At 43.9% G+C, this 19,660-nt stretch overlaps 1 protein-coding gene across 1 annotated transcript in view; it reads right to left on the bottom strand.

Moving 5' to 3' along the window:
- The window catches only part of LOC123454795 (probable ATP-dependent RNA helicase DHX34), a 21,866-nt gene extending 10,272 nt beyond the window's left edge, over positions 1-11,594 (bottom strand). The window contains exons 1-4 of the mRNA XM_045134204.1: positions 11,540-11,594; positions 9,930-9,994; positions 4,352-4,385; positions 114-154 (exon numbers count right to left, since the gene is read on the bottom strand). Of these exons, the coding sequence (XP_044990139.1) occupies positions 114-154; positions 4,352-4,385; positions 9,930-9,994; positions 11,540-11,594 (195 nt within the window). The remainder of the gene's footprint in view (positions 1-113; positions 155-4,351; positions 4,386-9,929; positions 9,995-11,539) is intronic.
- Between the last annotated feature and the right edge of the window lie 8,066 nt (positions 11,595-19,660).

A 19,660-nucleotide genomic window follows, 5' to 3' on the forward strand; every position in this document is an offset into this window, starting at 1 on the left:
TAGAGCTTCCCACTGAATTCTCACCAGCTCTTGTTATTAATCTGCTCAAAGACAGTGCCCATGTACTGGACAAAGAACTACATTTCTATAAAGACACAGAACTGTGGTCTTACGAGTGTGATGGGACTGGTTCGGTCTTCCTCGTGCTCGAGGTCTAGAAGGAAGCAGAAGCAATGTCATTATATTGCAATATCATTATATTGCAACTTGAGATTACATCAGGCCGGAGGAAATTTCTCTATGTGGACCTAAACAGTCATTGAGATGCATGGTGAGCACGTGGTACTGAGCTGCTAATGATCCCTTCTACCAGGGGAGGGAGAGAAAGACGCCGAATGACCGGCACTTTGAAGCCTGGGCCGTAAAGCTCAGGGCACTGTGAGTGGTATAAATCAGTCCTACTGAGCTGTATGTGGCAGTCCCTATCTGTCATGCCACTCTACAAATAAGAGTGAAGCGGTTTTGAGGCCACTTTTAGGTATACAGGATTTGTAGCCTGTCTGAGCTAAGGAGGCCCTGGTCCAAACAGATGCAAAACAGGAAAGTGAAATGGCATAGAATTCACAGTGTTTTCTAATGGAAGCCTTTTCTCAATCTTTGTCCAATTGGAAACGTTCCCACAATGGCCAAGGAACTTCTCGACATTTTCAAGTCCATTTGTGCATATCATGCTGCTATAACATGAAGTCCCTTTTACAGGTTGTCAAATTTGGCAGAAATTCATCTGAGGGTGAAAGCATAACCTAGGAAATACAATGTTGTTTACTACCCACAGGTTCAAATCCATAGTGTACGTGAACAGGATTTGCAAACATGAAAGTACAATAATTTAATACTGGTTCAATACCAAATATCGTTAACTTTCTTCCTTTTCTTTCTTCATTTCTTTCCTACTTTCTTTATTTTCTGTTTTTCATTTTATAGGTATGGTGTCACCCTAGGCCAGGTTGACCTGGAATTCGCTATATACTCTGAGGATGGCCTGGGACTCATGGGGAACCCCTTATTTCTGCATCCCAAGTGTTGGAATTAAAGTCCTGCATTGCCACACCCAGCTCCATTGTCACTTTTGTCATTACTGCATACTGCTGGAGACACATTGTGAGTCCGTGCCATCACGACAGTCAGGGGGTTTGTGTCTCTCTCAGTGTACATGGTATCCTTTGTGGCAAGCCGAGAATCACTGAAGTCAGGTTTAACGTGTGACCAAAGGCAAACTACATTATGCTAAGACACACAAGTCACATCTGTCACAATAGGCAATAAAAACTGCTGTGTGCATTCACATGGTCTCAGGGGAGAAGAAACTTTCTAAGAGGATACAGGTAGAATAATTGCTCATAAAACTGTGAGACCAACATACATCAAACCATTGGAGATATCTCATTTGGTTTCTAGGCAATGACAGGAAACACTTGCAGCTTTCATAGATGTCTCTCTGTCTGGGGTATGTCAATGCTCCCTGACACATCAGCTATCAAAGTATCACTCTCCATCACACATGCATTGTTTTTACAAAAGATACACAGACCAGATAACTAAGAATATGGCAGATGTTGGGTCACGTAACAGAAGTGATTACCTGAGTGAAGATCGATGCTATTCCGTGCACCACGCACAGGAACGTAACGGGGAGGAGGTGAGTCTGAAATAAAGCCAATAGAGAGGGTGGCTCACTAATCCGATCTGCACCCCACAAAACACACCCCTCACAGCATACCAGCCTTGCTTTTCCCCTGGTTCACAATTACTCCATGGTATGAAACCAACACTGTCTTTAGGCCACAGGAATATCATGACAGCTTTCCACTTGGATACACTTCCTATCATCTTGTAGGTGGAATGACAATTACAGCATGAAGCCGTAAAGGAGAAACTCCGTTCCTCTATTCCCACCCAGAGTCCTCCTCCTTCTAATGTCACAATGGTCAATGTGTACAGGGAGCTAACTAAATACTGCCAGTAACTGACAGAGCCTTGTCATTTCCTCTGTCCATCTGGAAGAGGAAAGATAATCGGCGCCTAGGAGAACTTCAGGACTCCACATGATTCCTACACAGCCTTCATGGCTGAATCAGGTCATCTCATGTCCACCTTCACCCTCCTTTTTCCTACCAGGGCCACCCAGCTCAGAGATCACAGCACAGAAAGAGGAACATGCCACCTCAGTATATGTGGATTTCCCAGTACATACCAATATCATCCTCCTCCTTGAACTTCTCCACCTAGAGAAAAATGAACATTGTGAGTGGTCATCCCTTAGTACATTCCTCATCGTGTTTGGCTGAACTAGGATGCATTAGGAAATCATGCAGTGGCAGTTTGCATAGGTCAGCAATGCTGTCACATTTGACTTTAGACGAGAAAATATAGTCTATAAGGCTGACTGCAGTTCTGGAGTCTGCTTGGACTTTCTGGTATCTTGCTGGGAATGTGAGATTGAAATTCACTGATGAGGAAAGTCCTTCCTCGTATTGATCTTAACCTGTCCAAAGATATGCACATGTACCGGACATAGAATTGCATTTCTCTACAGACACAGACCTGTGGTGTTTCTAGAGGTAATGGACTGCCATGTTTTCCCTCGTGCTCGAGGTCTAGAAGGAAGCAGAAACAATGTCATTATTTTAGTAATTGTGATTTCACCTGGCTGGTGGAAATTTCTCCATGTGGACCTATACAGTCATTGATGTGCATGTTGAGCATGTGGTACTGAGTTGCTAATGATCCCTTCTACCGGGGGAAGGGGAGAAAGAAGCCGGAATGACTGACACTTTGAAGCCCCAGCCAGAAAGCTCTGGGCACTGTGAATGGTACAAATCAGTCCTACTGAGCTGAATGTGGCAGCCCCTACCTGTCATGTCAGCTCTAGGAAGGAAGGGTGAAGAGGGTTTGAGGCCATTTTTAGGCACACTGGATTTAAGGCCATGTCCCAAAAATATGCTATGGAGCTAACTGAAATTGTGTAGAATGCAACTGTTTTCAAATATAAGCCTTTTCACATTCTTTGCAGAGCTTGGGACAGTTATCAACTGGCCAAGGACCCTCTTGACATTTTCAAGCCTATTTGAATCTATCATGCTGCTATAACAAGAAGTTGACCTGGAATTCACTGTGTAGTCTCAGGGTGGCCTTGAACTCATGGTTATCCTCCTACTTATGTATCCCAAGTGTTTGAATAATTAGCCTTCAGTGCCACACCCAGCTCTAATGTCACTTTTGTCATTCCTACATAGTACTAGAGAGACACTTGTGATTCCCTGTCATCAGGACAGTCAGGGGGTTTGTGTCACTCTCAGTGAAGGAGGTGTCTTACTGGCATGGTGAGCATTATTGATGTCAGATTTACAGTATAGTGTGACCAAAATCAACCTACATGAAGCTAAGAGACCAAATTCACAACCGTCAGAATAGGCAATAAAAACTGCTCTGTGTATTCACATGGTCTCAGACAGGAAGAACCTTTCAAAGAGGAAACAGGTGGAGGAATGATTGTCATAAAAATATGACACCAATGTACATCAGATCATTGGTGGTGTCTCATTTGCTGTCTAGGCAGAAAACCATTGCTGCTTTCACAGGTTCTTTCTGGGTATATTTATGGTTCCTGACTCATCAGCTCTCAATGTATAACTCTCCAGAACACATGCATGTTTTTTGCCAAAGATAGCACAGAGCAGATAATCAAGAATAGGGCAGATGATGGATCAGGTAAATAGGAGGGATTACCAGAGTGGAGATCGATGCTTTTTCGTGCGGTACGCACAGCGACGTACTCGGAAGGAAAGGACTCTGGAATAAAGCCAATAGAGAGAGAGAGTGGCTCACCAATGCAATCAGCACCACAAAAAACAAAACAAAAAAACCCCACCCACTCTCACCAGCCTTGCCTTTGCCCTGGTTCACAATTACCTCCATGGTACAAAACCCACACTGACTTTAGGCCACATGAATATCATGACAGCTTTCCACTTGGATACGCTCCCTACCATCTTGTAGGTGAAATGATGGGCACAGCATGAAGCACTAAAGGAGAAACTCAGTCCCTCTATTCCCACCCAGAGTCCTTCTTTGACGTCATGATGGTCGCTGTGTACAGGAGCTAATTAAATACTGCCAGTAACTGACAGAGCCTTGTCATTTCCTCTGTCCACTTGGAAGAAGAAAGATGATCGGTGCACAGGAGAACTTCAGCATTCCACCTGATTCCACTCAGCCTTCATGGCAGAATCAGGTCATGTCATTAACACCTTCACCCTCCTCTTTCCTACCAGGATCTCCCAACTCACAGATCTCTGCACTGAAAGAGGAACGTGCTTCCTCAGTACATGTGGGATTTCCCAGTACGTACCAGGATCCTCCTCCTCCTCCTCGGACTTCTGCACCTATAGAAAAAGAAACATTGTCAATGGTCATCCCTTCAGTACACTCCACATCATTTTTGGCTTTACTAGGATGCATTAGGAAATCACGCAGTGCCACACTTTGTTTAGGTCAACAATGATGTCACAATGGACCGCAGATGCCAAGATATAGTCTATAAGGCAGACTGCAGTTACAAAATCGGCTTGGACTTTCATGTATCCTGCTGGTATTATGAGTTGGAAATTCACTGAAGAGGAAAAGCCTTCCATGTATTAATGATATTGAATTTGGCAACATTAGTCATCATGGGGAACCCGCAATAGGCTGGTCAGAGGTTCCCACTGAATTCTCAGCAGCTCATGATCTTAATCTGTCCAAACACAGTGCACATGTATTGAACAAAGAACTACAATTCTATACAGACACAGAACTGAGGTCTTACGAGTGTTTCTGGACTTTGCCCATCCTCCTCATGCTCCAGATCTAGAAGGAAGCAGAAGCAATGTCATTATGATGGTAACTTGTGATTTCATCCCACTGGTGGAAATTTCTCTATGTGGACCTAAACAGTCATTGAGGTGTATAGTGAGCACATGGTTCTGAGCTGCTAATGATCCCTTCTACCGGGGGAAGAAGAGAAAGAAGCCAGAATGACTGACACATTGAAGCCTGGGCCGTAAAGCTCTGGGCACTGTGAATGGTACAAATCAGTCCTACTGAGCTGAATGTGGCAGCCCCTACCTGCCACGTCACCTCTAGGAAGGAAGGGTGAGGAGGGTTTGAGGTCACTTTTAGGCACACTGGATTTAAGGCTACAAGATGCCCTGTCCTTAACACACACAAATAAAGGATGTGAAATGGCATAGAATGCACAGTTTTGTTTTGTTTTGTTTGTTTGTTTTGTTTTGTTTTTCTTTTCGAGGTAGGATCTCACTCTAGCTCAGGCTGACCTGGAATTCACTCTGTAGTCTCAGGGTGGCCTTGAACTCTTGGCGATCCTCCTACCTCTGCCTCCCGAGTGCTGGGATTAAAGGCATGCGCCACTTATCGCTGCTCACACTGTTTTTTAATGGAAGCTTTTTCCCATTCTATCTTCATGCTGAGGAAGTCATCAAAATGGCTAATGACTTTTTTTTTTTTTTTTTTTTACTTTTTCAAGGCCATTTGAATATCCTGCTTTTAGTACATGAAGTCATTTTCAGGAAATGTAATTGGTGCAGAGCCATTTCTGATGTTATAGTGTAGTAGACTGTAGGAAATGCATAATAATTAATTTCTCACTCCCTTTGCATCCATAAGATAAATAAATTTGATTTTTAAAATTTTAAAGTGCTCTCAGTTAATAATGTTTCAGGATTTCCATTATCACAAATAAAAAACATGCATCAGCTGCAGAGATGGGTTAATGGTTAAGGCACTTGGCTCCAAAGCCAGCACACTTTTTCAATTCCCTTCTCCCTATAAGAAGTAAGATGAGGGGCTGGAGAGATGGTTTAGCGGTTAAGCGCTTGCCTGTGAAGCCTAAGGACCCCGGTTCGAGGCTCGGTTCCCCAGGTCCCACGTTAGCCAGATGCACAAGGGGGCGCACGCGTCTGGAGTTCGTTTGCAGTGGCTGGTAGCCCTGGCGCGCCCATTCTCTCTCTCTCTCTCTCTCTCTCTCTCTCTCTCTCTGCCTCGTTCTCTGTCTGTTGCTCTCAAATAAATAAATAAATAAATAAATAAATAAATAAATAAAGAAGTAAGATGAGGTCTGGAGAAATGGCTTAGTGGTTAAGCGCTTGCCTGTGAACCTGAAGGACCCCAGTTTTAAAAATATTTTTTAGGTTATTTTTATTTATTAATTTGAGAATGACAGACAGAGAGAAAAAGAGGCAGGGGGGGGGGGAATGGGCGTGTCAGGGCCTCTAGCCACTGAAAACAAACTCCAGATGCGTGTGCCCCCTTCTGCATCTGGCTAATATGGGTCCTGGGGAATCGAGCCTCAAACGGGAGTCCTTAGGCTTCACAGCTAAGTGCTTAACTGCTAAGCCATCTCTCCAGTCCAGGACCCTAATTTGAGGCTTGATTCCCTAGGATCTATGTTAGCCAGATGCACAAGGGGGCGTATGCATCTGGAGTTCATTCACAGTGGCTGGAGGCCCTGGCACGTCCATTCTCTCTCTCTCTCTCTCTCTCTCTCTCTCTCTCTCTCTCTCTCTCTGCCTCTCTCACTCTCTGTCTGTTGCTCTCAAATAAATAAATAAAAATTTTAAAAAGTAAAATGAATTAGCACATGTGTCTGGAGTGGGTTTTTTTTTTTTGGAGGGGGGTGACAGTCGCTTGTAGCCCTGGAATGCTGATGCTGATTCATTCTCTCTCTCTTTCTCTCTCAACTGTCTCTCTATGCTTGCAAATAAATAAGTAAATAATATTTTTAAAATATATTCATGCCACCTGTTGTGGTGCAGACCTTAAATACCAGCACTAGAGAAGCTGAGGAGATCTCCACAAGTTCAAGGCCATCCTGAGGGTACAGTGAGCTCCATGTCACAATGAACTACACTAAGACCCTGCCTGCAAACAATATCTATCTGTCTATCTATCATCTTTCTATGTACACATATATTTGTGTATATATAAATATAGATGTATGCATATATATATATGATTTATATGTATATAATATATGCAAACATACATACACACTAAAATAAACATAAGACATCAGTTTCAGGGTGGTCTGATTTGTTCAACAATTGTGGAAATATGTTGAATAGATATTAGATGAGTCTATATTATAGAAAATTATTAGCTTCACATAGAACGAAATCCCAAGTTTACTATTTTCCTTGAGCAGTTTCACTCTGACTAGGGATGGCCTGGAATTGTGTCTGTAGCCCAGTCTTGCCTTGAAGTCATAGGCATGCTCTGACCCCAGCTTCCGAAGTGATGGGGTAAAAAAAATTCTGAGTTTAAATGCATTTTTCAATTCTGTGGTTGGCACTCTCTGACATAACAAATTAATATTTCACATCTTAAAAAGTATGACTAAAGCAAGGCGTGGTGGCGCACGCCTCTAATCCCAATACTTGGGAGACAGAGGTAGAAGATCACTGTGATTTTGAGGCCACCCTGAGATTACAGAATGAATTTCAGGTCAGCCTGGACTAGAGTGCTACCATAACATGAACTGCCATCTCCCAAAAAGTATGACTACACCTCTTCATCATTTTACCTATGCGATATGCTATACATACAGTCACTGTCCACAACTTAACCAAATTATTAAAACTGCACAGTCAGCCTATGACGTTACCTGTTACAGGTTTTACACAGCACGTTTGTGGTTGAACTTTTGTATTTTTCAAGAAAGTTTTGATTTTCTGATCCTGGAATGCTTTGTCATGAGAAGACACTGGAAATGCATCAATAAAACAGGTTAGCTTAATGGCAAGAAAACAGAGGGAAATGAGTAATTATTCTGAGCTTAAGCATGTGATCTCATTACAAACTTTCAACATAGTCATCTCACACAGCCAGGCTCTTTGCATCATACAGCATGTGAAAGTCTGCAGACAGATGCGCAGATGCTATCGCAGTGTCTGGATCACTGAGACAATCTTGATAGTGTTTAGCGCCTCTGTGAGCTGGAGGGTTGCAGGTATGCAGGGGGAGAGCTAGACCTTATTTTCCAGTCCTGGGGATTGAACTAAGAGCCTCCCGCACACAAGGCTGGCACCCTACCAACGTAAATGTTTCCCCAACTCTGTGGGGCTGGAGCTCTCACACAGGGACTGTCATCCCATCCCGGGTGACAAGCAACGTTTGTAACACAGGAGTGTTGCGTTTAGCCTGCACACGCGTGGGTACACACTGTGGTTGCAGCCCATGGCTAGAGAGCTTGGTTACTTTCCTCTGTGCCATTGCTGAGTTCATCTGTGGGTGGTGTCCAAGAAATTACATCTACCCAGTGTGTCTGTCTTGGGACTGGAACTAAGTAATCCAGATACAGGATATACTGTGATGTTTTTCAATTGAGAAAATTGGATTGTACACCAGGAAATACCTCCCTCAGATAAATACACACATATAGATAGACACGGATGCCCCAAACGCTGAACGAAATAAGAAACAGTAGAATTTAGGGCCTGAACTCCCAATTCCCAGCACAGGACTCAGATCACAGCACTACAGCAGAAAAGCCAGAATTTCTACAATGCTTATCTAAAGTGGGTCTTTAGTAAGTGATTCCAGATACATACAAACTCTTCTGTTTTTATGCTCCGCCTGTAATGTAAAGGGGAGAAACATTTTGAGGCCACATTATCCTGAGTTCTCTTTACCCAGGTCTTTAGTTCTCCCAGAGGTTTGGAGTAACGGGAGTGAGTGGTCAAGTCAAAGGCTGTGTTGGTCTATTATGTGTGGCTGTCACACGAGGCTGGGCGCTTTAAGCAGTGTTTATTGTTCGTTTGCGGATTCAAAGCCCAGATCATGCTTCTCAGCCTTCGGGGGGCTGCGTTTAGAATTCATAAGGCACATAGCAACATGGCAGGGAAACTTGGTAACCACCTGCTCTCATGAGAGCTCATTACTCTGTTCTAATGGTTACGATGCCCTCATTATCTACACTGTGCCTTGTAACTGAAATGCGCCACCACCACCTCAGTGCCACAACACTGGACACATAAAGCATCACCACAAGGACCTTTGGGTGACACCCTTAAATTCTATTCAAGCCAAACATCCCCCAGAAGAAATGGGAGAGGTCACTTAGGGAAAACACATCCTTTTCATAGATGACAAAAATTGTCCAATTTTGAGCCAGGCGTGGTGACACATACCTTTAATCCCAGCACTAAGGAGGCAGAGGTAGGAGGATCGCCATGAATTCGAGTCCACCCTGAGGCTACATAGTTATTTCCAAGTCAGCCTGGACCAGAGTGAGACCCTACCTCGAAAAAAAAACCAATTGTCCACTTTTGGTTGATGATCAATCTTAATCTTTTTTTATTTTTTATTTTTATTTTTATTTTTTTTTTTTGAAGTAGAGTCTCACTCTAGCTCAAGCTGACTTGGAATTCACTATGTAGTCTCAGGGTGGCCTCCAACTCATGGCGACACTCCTACCTCTGCCTCCCAAGTGCTGGGATTAAAGGCGTGCGCCACCACGTCTGGCAAACATTGTGAATCTAAACAGAACCATTTGCTCCCAACCAACAGATACCTGAGCATGCAGTTTGCAACCTGCACTGGCATTTTTTTTTAATGCCACTTTGAAATCAGGGATGGTTTGGTTAAGTTCCATTTCCTCCTCTACTTGGCAGACACTCTAAAACCTATTTTATTGTTTGTATGTTATGTCTACAAAGTCTCAAGAAATCATGAAATCAACTTTGTTTGTTTTTTGAGGTAGGATCTTGCTGTAGCCCAGGCTGATCTGTAATTCACTGTGTCATCTCAGGGTGGCCTCAGACTCACAGCGATCCTCTTACTGCTGCATCCCAAGTGCTGAGAATAAAGACATGCACCCCCGTGCCTGGCTTGAAAGCACCGTTCTGTCTTAGGAAAAGGAGATGCTACCTTACCTTCATGGGAGTTGGCTCCGCCTCATCCTCAGAGGATGAGGATGAATCCTCCTCCTCCTGATCTCCTGGAAGGACACAAGAAACTGTCCACTAATGGCATGATTATTATATCCCTAGGGCTCAAAGAAACGAGGGCAGAAGGTGAACAACCGAGCTTGGCTCGTTGACAGGAAAACAAAGGCCATGAGACAGCCAAAGAGAAGACAGAAACAGGTTGTTTTACATTTTAAGTCTTGGCAACTGAGAGCAGTGGGAAGCAAGCCTTCTGTGAGTGGGTAAACCCTTCCCAAAGTGTCATGATTAGATGGGAGTGTTCTATTCCTTCTCGAGACCCTCCTTAGACAGCAAAGTGATGCTACTTGACATCTGCCAATCGTAAGTCAACCTCCACATGTCCAAACATGGAAATTGTGCCTTCATCCGTCAGTATGTAGTTGTTTTCTCTCCTTGGTAACATGACTTTGTATTAGGAAAACGGGTTTAATACCAGGCACAAATATTAGTATTTGTCTATTCTTCCTCAGTTGTAGAACAACAAATAATTGGCTATTGGAGATACTGAGGCGTGACACAGGAAGGGTTGTGTCCACAGGGCACGCGTTGGTGTCTCGATGGAGAGCAGATGTTTACTTCCGTGCCTTATCTCACCAGGATGGTTAACAGCTCAGGGCGGCACACTGCGCCCACTTCTGGGAGGGAGTCAGGTAAGGGGCCATCCTGTCGCTCCTACTTTTCACCCAGGGATACTGGATTAAGTACTATCATGTCACTGTGACCAGACTACCTGACAGAAACAAAACATCTGCAATCCTGATCCAAACAGGACAGATTTCCTTCAACAGAAGTCATCAGAGGAACTTGGTTGGCATTGCTGCGTGGCCATCCCTCTCCACTACCTTCCCACTGTCATCTGCCTCTCAGCGAGGGCTTCTGACGACCAGCTAACCACGCAGACGTGAGAACAGAGCTGGGGCCTCCTCCCGGGACTCAGATTTAACAGCTGGAAACGGACTGTAACATGATGGTTGTTCAACAAAGACATTTCCCCTCCAATGTCCAGCACTGGGTAAGGGCTTCGAGGTGAACGAAAGGGGAAGTACGGGGGAGACTGAATGAACTGTGTCCGTGACCACCACTTTCTCCGTGGTCATTTGTTCTGTACAACCGTGTGCAGCCTGGGCTAGGCCTGGCCGAGAAGGGCTGTGGCCGCACTAGCACCCAGGGGACCCTCCCTGCTCCCCTCCCGGCAAAGTTGGCTTCGCGTCTACAGCCTCCTATCTATGGCCCAAGCATTGGCAATTAAAGGGCATCACCCGATGGTTTTGGTTTTGGGTTTTTTTTGAGGCAGGGTCTCACTCTAGCCCAGGCTGATCTGGAATTCACTACGCAGTCTCACGGTGGCCTTGAACTCACAGTGATCCCCCTTACCTCTGCCTCCTGAGTGCTGGGATTAAAGGTGTGCATCACCACACCCGGCTACATTCCATCCTTTTGAATGTTGTCCAGCGGACTAGCTGGGCTTAAACTAATGTAGCTGATGATGACCTTGAATTTCTGATCCTATTGCTTCTTCCTCCCAAGGGGGGGATTACTGCCGTGACCCACCATACCTGATTTCATGAAGTACCAGGGATTGTATTGTGCATACTGGCAAGCTCCATCCATAGCCTAGCCCAGCTCCTCTTAACAAAGGCCCTCATAGCCAAGGGCTGCATCAGGCGCATCCTCATGCACCCGTCTTTTTAAATCATGATGTCCATTCACTGGGCAGATCACCTCCTGGGCTTGCCCTTCTCAGTGCACATAGACCCTGTCTGTCTATCAATGAGAGACAATGAGCAGTCTGCCCACCTCCACTTCACAAGCGTCCTCGCAAAAGGATGGCCGAGCTGGGTAAGGGGCGCGTGGGGATTGCAGACCTTGGTGGAGCCCATCCCTAAATCGTGCTGCTCTTCGCAGTCGTGATAATAGACTCTCTAATGCGCTAAAGCGCGTCACCGCTTCCTGCAGGAATGGGCCTGCTTGGCAGGAACCTGACTGTGACATGCAAACACACGTTTTCCTGTGGAGTGGCTCCGATGTTCAGAACCCGTGAACTGAGCAAAACCAGGTAGGCTTTTTCTACCATCCGAACAAGTGAATGTGTGTGGCCCTATGCGCAGATGCTATCGCAGTGTCTGGATCACTGAGACAATCTTGATAGTGTTTAGCGCCTCTGTGAGCTGGAGGGTTGCAGGTATGCAGGGGGAGAGCTAGACCTTATTTTCCAGTCCTGGGGATTGAACTAAGAGCCTCCCCCACACAAGGCTGGCACTCTACCAACGTAAATGTTTCCCCAACTCTGTGGGGCTGGAGCTCTCACACAGGGACTGTCATCCCATCCCGGGTGACAAGCAGTGTTTGTAACACAGGAGCATTGCATTTAGCCCAGCACACGCGTGGGTACACACTGTGGTTGTTGCAGCCCCTGGCTAGAGAGCTTGGTTACTTTCCTCTGTGCCATTGCTGAGTTCATCAGTGGGGTGGTGTCCAGTGAAATAAATCCACCAAACGTGTCAATTGTGGGGTGGAACTAGTTAATGCAGGTACAGGATACACTGTGATTTTTTTTTTCAGTTGAGAAAATTGGATTGTATATAGGGGAATATCTTTCTAAGATAAACACACACATGTAGATAGACAGTGATGTCCAAAATCCCAAACTACATAAAAAAAAAAAATAGAGCTGAATTACAGACTGGACTCCCAATTCCCAGCACATGACTCAGATCACAGTACCACACCCGAAAGCCAGTTTTTCACAATGCTTATCTAAAATGTGTCTTCAGTGAGTGATTCCAGAACACATACCTAAGTTCTTTTTTGGAGATTCCACCTGTAATGTAAAGGAGAAGAAACATTTTGAGGCCACATCATGCTGAGTTCTCTTCATCCATGTCTTTTAAAAAATAATATTTTATTTTTATTTATTTATGAGAGAGATTGAGAGAGAGAGAGAGAATGGGCTAGCCACAGCCTCCAACCACTGAAAACAAACTCCAGACACATGCACCATCTTGTGCATCTGGCTGACATGGGTCCTGGGGAATTGAACCAGGGTCCTGTGGCTTTGCAGGCAAACACTTTAACTGATAAGCCATCTCTTCAGCCCCATATACCCAGGTCTTTAGTTCTCACAGAGGTGTGGAAAATGGGAGTGAGTGGTCAAGTCACAAGTCAGTCTGTCATAGGTGGCAGTCATGTGAAGCTGGGCACTTTCAGCAGTATTTATTGTACATTTGCTGATTCAAAGCCCAGATCACATCTCTGTTTCCTGGGGCTGCATTTAGAGTTCCAAAGATACATGGCAACATGGCAGAGAAACTTGGTAACAACCTGCTCTTGTGAGAGCTCATTACGCCACTCTAAAGTGCTTAGGTTGTCCCAATTAAATACACTGTGCCTTGTGATTTAATGTGTCACCACCTCAATGCCACAATACTGGACATATGAAGCATCCACTCCGAGAGCCTTGGGGTGACACCCTTAAATTCTATCCAAACCATGGCATCCCGTAGAAGAAGTGGGAAAGGTCACTTAGAGATAACAAACATCCTTTAAAAAGATGGTAGAGGGCTGGAGGGATGGCTTAGCCATTAGGGCATTTGCCTGCAAAGCCAAAAGACCCATGTTAGCCAGATGCACAAGGGGACACATGTGTCTGGAGTTCGTTTGCAGTGGCTGGAGGCCATGGCACTCCCATTTTCTCCCTCTCCCTCTTTCTCTGTCCAATAAATAAGTAAATATAAAATACATAAAAAATAAGAGATGATAGAATTGTCCACTTTTTTGTTTGTTTTTCCAGGCAGGGTTTCACTCTAGCCCAGGCTGATCTGGAGTTCACTATATACTCTCAGGATAGCGTCACTCTTTAGTTCAGGTTGGTCTTGAACTCACAGTCATCCTATTACCACTGCCTCCGCAGCGCTGGGATTAAAGGCATGTGCCACCATGCCTGGCCTTACATAATCAATTTGTTGTTCATATGTGACCTCCACAAAAAATTGAAGGAGTCACAAACACTATCTTCCTATCTTAGAAAAAGTAAAGGCTGGGCTGGAGGGATGGCTTAGCGGTTAAGGCATTTCCTTGCAAAGGCAAAGGATCCAGGTTTGATTCCCCAGGACCCACGTTAGCCAAATGCACAAGGGGTTGCATGCATCTAGGGTTCATTTGCAGTGGCTGGAGGCCCTGGTGTGCCCATTCTCTCTCTTTCTCTTCCTGTTTACTCTGTCAAATAAATAAAATAAAATAGTAAAAAAGAAAAAGTAGAGGCTACATTACCTCCTCTAAGTCCATATTTATGTCATCAGTTTCAGAGGGGCCCACATCCTCCACCTCCTGACCGCCTCCTAGAAGGACACAAGAAGCCATCAGCTGCTGGTGTGATCATTGATTACCCAGGGCTCTTTGCTTCATAAGAACAAATGTCCAGGGGTTCAGTCTATGTGGCTAAACACCATGGGTCTAGAAGATGAACAGCCATGCTTTGCTCCTTGACAGGAAAACAAAGGCCAAGAGACAGCTGAAGAGAAAGGAGGGACAGGATGCTTTACATTTTAAGTCTTAGGAACTGAAAGCAATGGGATCCAAGCAGTCTCCCCTTGGGTAAACCCTTTCCAAAGTGTCATGATTAGATGGGAGTGTTCTATTGCTTCTTCAGACCCTCCTGAAACAGTGAAATGATGCTACTTGACATCTGTTAATCTTATGTCAACCTCCACATGTCCAAACATGTATATTTTATATGCATCACTCAGTATGTAGTTTTTCTTCTTGGTGACATAAGCTTTTACTGGGAAATTGCATCTAATGTCAGGCACAAATTCTAATAATATTTCTCTATTCTTTCTCAGCTATAGAATAACAAATAATTTCAGAGTGAGGACACTGATATTGTGTGTGTGTGTGTGTGTATACATACATATGTGTGTATATATATTATATATGCATACATATATGTGTGTATATATGTATGTATGTATGTGTGTGTATATATATATATAGATAGATATAGATATATAGATATAGATATGTATGTATGTCTATGAATAGGTTTTTCGAGGTAGGGTCTCACTCTAGCCCAGGCTGACCTGGAATTCACTATGGAGTCTCAGAGTGGCCTTGAACTCATGGCGATCCTCCTACCTCTGCCGCCCAAGTGCTGGGTTTAAAGGCGTGTGCCCCCATGCCCAGGTTGATATTGTATTTTTGTTTTTATTTTTATTTTTATTTATTTGTTTATTTGAGAGACAGAAAAAAATCAGAGGGGAGGGGAGAGAATGGGTGCACATGGGCCTCCAGCCACTGCAAATGAACTCCAGACATGTGCATCCCCTTGTGCATCTGGCTTATGTGGGTCCTGGAGAATTGAAGCATGATCCTTTGGCTTTGCAAGCAAACACCTTACCTGTTAAGCCATCTCAGTGAAGGGCAACATTGTAAACATTTTACCATGGTTTAAACAGAAAAGCTGCTGATTTTCCTCAGTAGTCACCAACTAGGTAAAGTTCATGTTTGCTGTGGTATGAAGAGTAATTTGATTATCTCTGCTCAGATGTCTACCAAGGTTGTTGAAGGAAGAGGATGGGCGGGGCATGGGGGCACACACCTTTAATCCCAGCACTCCGAAGGCAGAGGTTGAAGGATTGCCAAGAGTTCTAGGCCACCTTGAGACTACATAGTGAATTCCAGGTCAGCCTGAGCTAGAGTGAGACCCTACCTTGAAAAACTAATAAGTAAATAAGTAAATAAAATAAAGAGGATGGATGAACCAACAGTGGCATTAAACCCCAATCATGGTCAAGACAGGTACAATCCAGCTGTTAAAGCATTCGCAAAGTGGTTTCATTGACACTACAAATGGTATTAGATAAAAAAGAAAAAATACATGCAGTTTGCTGGAATTTCAAACTATTTTAATCTTTTTAATTTAATTTAATTTAATTTAATTTAATTTATTTGAGAGAGAGGGAGAGACAGAGAGAAAGAGAATGAGCATGCCAGGACCTACAACCACTGCAAACAAACTCCACATGCATAGATGCATGTGGTTCTTAAGGAATCGAACCTGGATCCGTAGGCTTTGCAAGCAAACGCTTTAAATGCTAAGCCATTTCCCCAGTCCCCCTTTTTTTTGTAACTATTTTAATCTTTTTATCTTATTTTGTTTATTTGAGAGACAGAGAGAGAGAATGTGGAATTTTGTAATAACCATTAGAGGAGGTGGTGATTTAATGTGTCAGAACTTAAATTACATCAGCATACTGTAAACAATTCTAAAACATTGTAGGTAACTTCTAAAAACCCATGTAGCGACAAAGAATTGGAATTTATATAAAATCAATTTTAAAAGTAAAAGTAGAACTAATTGCAGCTCCGCCCCGCCCCCAGTCCTAGCGCAGGGCCGCTCCTGGCGGGGGGCGCTGCAGGCGGCTCGGCCCCGCCCTTCCCACCCGCTGGGACCCGCGGCCCCGCCCTTCCCGCGCCGCTGCGCCCGGGCCTGAAGCCCACCTGCGCGTGCGGGACCACGTCGCCCTCCACGGGGAAGAAGGGCCGCAGGGGGCTGCCTGGGCCGCGAGGCGGGGCGACCTGGGCGCGGCCACCTTCGCCAGCACCTCGGCCGCCCCCCCGCAAGCAGAGTAAGCAAGAAATTCACAGGTCTGCCCCCTCAGAAACACCAAGTACAAATCTGCTCCAGCTTCTGAAAAGAAAGTGTCCAGGAAAGGAAAAGGGAAAGGACATCTTTTCTTGTTTTAGCAGAGAAGACATATTTTTAAGTTATAAAAACCTCATCAATTACCATGGGATATATTTTATAATCATGGAAAATGTAAATAAAAATTAAATAAAATAAAATAAAATAAAAAAACCATCAAAGCTCCTGAGTGTTTCCACCATCATCACTGCAGTCTTCTACAAGTCCACTCAAAAAACCAAAACAAACAAACACAAAAAATTAATGATTGGGGGCTGAAAGGATGGATCAGTGGTTAGAGGTTCTTGCTTGCAAAGCCTGATGTCCTGGGTTCAATCCCCCAGTACCCGGAGTGGCACATGCGTCTAGAAATTGCAGTTTGAGTATAAAGTAACCTTTAGCTTTCATAGCTAAAAACTACACCTCAGTCGGGCGTGGTGGCGCACGCCTTTAATCCCAGCACTTGGGAAGCAAAGGAAGGAGGATCGCCATGAGATCAAGGCCACCCTGAGACTGCATAGTGAATTCCAGGTCAGCCTGGGCTAAAGTGAGACCCTACTTCGAAAAACCAAAAAAATAAAAATTAAATTTAAAAAAACCCTCTCAAAATTAAACTGTGTACCATGGATTCCTGATGACATGCTTTGCCCTTGGAAGGCTTGTTGCTTACGCTTATAAGTACCAATAGGTTAAGTGAGGGAGCAACTGTGTAAAAGTGAGTGTGGTAAGCATGTCTGCTCACAAAAGACTCATTGTAATTACTGTTGTAAATGATTTTCTAAAAATGTTCAAAACTTTTGATTAAAATATATTTTTGGCCGGGTGTGGTGATGCACACCTTCAATCCCAGCACTTGGGAGGCAGAGGTAGGAGGATTGCCATGAGTTCGAGGCCACCCTGGGACTCCATAGTGAATTCCAGGTTAGCCTGGGATAGAGTGATACCCTACCTCAGAAAACGAAAAAAAACAAAAACAAAAACAAAAAAACAGGAATGATGGTGCACACCTTTAATCCCAGCACTCAGGAGGCAGAGGTAGGAGGATCACCATGAGTTCAAGCCCAGCCTGAGACTACATAGTGATTTCTACTAGGTCAGCCTGAACTAGAGTGAGATCCTACCTTGAAAAACCAAAAAAAAAAAAAAAAAGTAAATATAAATTAGCCAAATCCATGGATATTTCCAGTTAAACATTCAAACAAATACATAATTATCTTTGCTCTTTATATAAGGATAAAACAAGCATACAAATATAATATGAATATTCTGGCAAAAAAATAAAAATAAAAAGAGCCACTAAAAATATTCTCAAGTTTAGAAACTGGTGTGGGATATGTTTCAGTAACAACATCCTTTAGGAATGTTAAGCCCCTGATTCAATTCCATGAGTTAACCATGCCAGAAACACTGAGTCTTCTTGTTTCTTTTTAAACAGGTACTGCTATAATAATACATTGGCTTATTAATAATTAAGGCATCAGTGTGGACTTAAACAGTTATATACTTATTTTTTACTATGATGCTTTAAACTTTCAAATGTTTTCAACGGAAGCAGCTGTAGACATTGAAGTATTTTGTTTTTGTTTTTTAAATTTTATTTATTTATTTGCCAGAGAGAAAGAGGGAGAGAGAGAATGGCCGCGCCAGGGCCTCCAGCCACTGCAAACCAACTGCACCATGCGCCACCTTGTGCATCTGGTTAACGTGGGCCCGGGGGAATCGAACCTGGGTCCTTGGGCCTTGCAGGCAAATGCTTTTAACTGCTAAGCCATCCCTCCAGCCCGTCATATATATATGTGTGTGTGTGTGTGTGTGTGTGTGTGTGTGTGTGTGTGTATGTACGTACGTATGTATGTATAACACAACAAAGTTAAGCCAGGTGTGGTGGAACACGCTTTTAATCACAGCACTCGGGGGGCAGAGGTAGGAGGACTGCCATGAGTTCGAGGCCACCCTGAGACCCCATAGTGAATTCCAGGTCAGCCTGGCTAGAGTGAGACCCTACCTCGAAAAACCAAAAAAAAAAAAAAAAAAAAAAAAAAATTAATGATTAGGGCTAAAGGGATAGCTTGGAGGTTAAAGGTTCTTGCTTGCAAAGCCTGATGGCCTGGGTTCAATACCCAGTACCCGTAGTGCGCATGTATCTAGAATTTGCAGTGTCAAGAGGTCCTGGTGTGCTCATTCATTCTCTCTCTCTCCCCCTTACAAATAAATGAATAGAATATATTTTAAAGCATCAATGACTGGTTTCTGTAGTTCCTAGTAGTAAGTCCTGTCTTATTTTCCCGCATGGTATAAACTGCAGTCTCACGCAGGTCTGCGCGGAGGCCCAGCGGTTCCCCCAGCACGCCGCACACGCCGCCTAAACTGGCAGCAGAGGCGAACGGCCTCCTGGGGCGCGGTCAGCCAGGACGCTGAAACTGCTCCTCTGGGCACCGTTCCCCTTCGACGTGAAGCAGATACAGTGAGACCCTACCTCAGAAAACCAAAAAAAAAAAAAAAAAGAAAAGAAAAGTTCTGGTACCTGTGACAACCCCTATATTCCGTGTATTAATTACTCACAAATATAAGGGCCTCTACATTTAGCTCATTGTCAAACGACAGGAAAGGCCAGGCAGGGTTCAAGTTTCTGACAGCTCAGACTGGTCAGGAGAACCAAGCCACAGAGCCTGTGACAACAGGATTAGCACTAACAACTCTTTTATTAAAGCTTCAAGTACAGACATGCAGATATTCACAATTATCTGAAAACCAATCTCATTGGTCATTGAAACTATGTACGTATCACACATCAGTATAAATCAAGAGCGAATCTTTACATTCTTGTTCATCAACTGAGTGTTTTTAGTTCATTAACACAAAATACACACACTTAAGCCCTTTCACAGTATTAGAAATAATGTACACGTAATTTAGTGAATAAAAGTACAACGATAAAGGAATAAATCACAGTATAAAATGGAACTATCACCATGTGAGCCAGAAGAAATATTTA

This window comes from Jaculus jaculus, chromosome 14, assembly GCF_020740685.1.
Source record: "Jaculus jaculus isolate mJacJac1 chromosome 14, mJacJac1.mat.Y.cur, whole genome shotgun sequence".
NCBI classification, from domain to species: Eukaryota; Metazoa; Chordata; class Mammalia; order Rodentia; family Dipodidae; genus Jaculus; species Jaculus jaculus.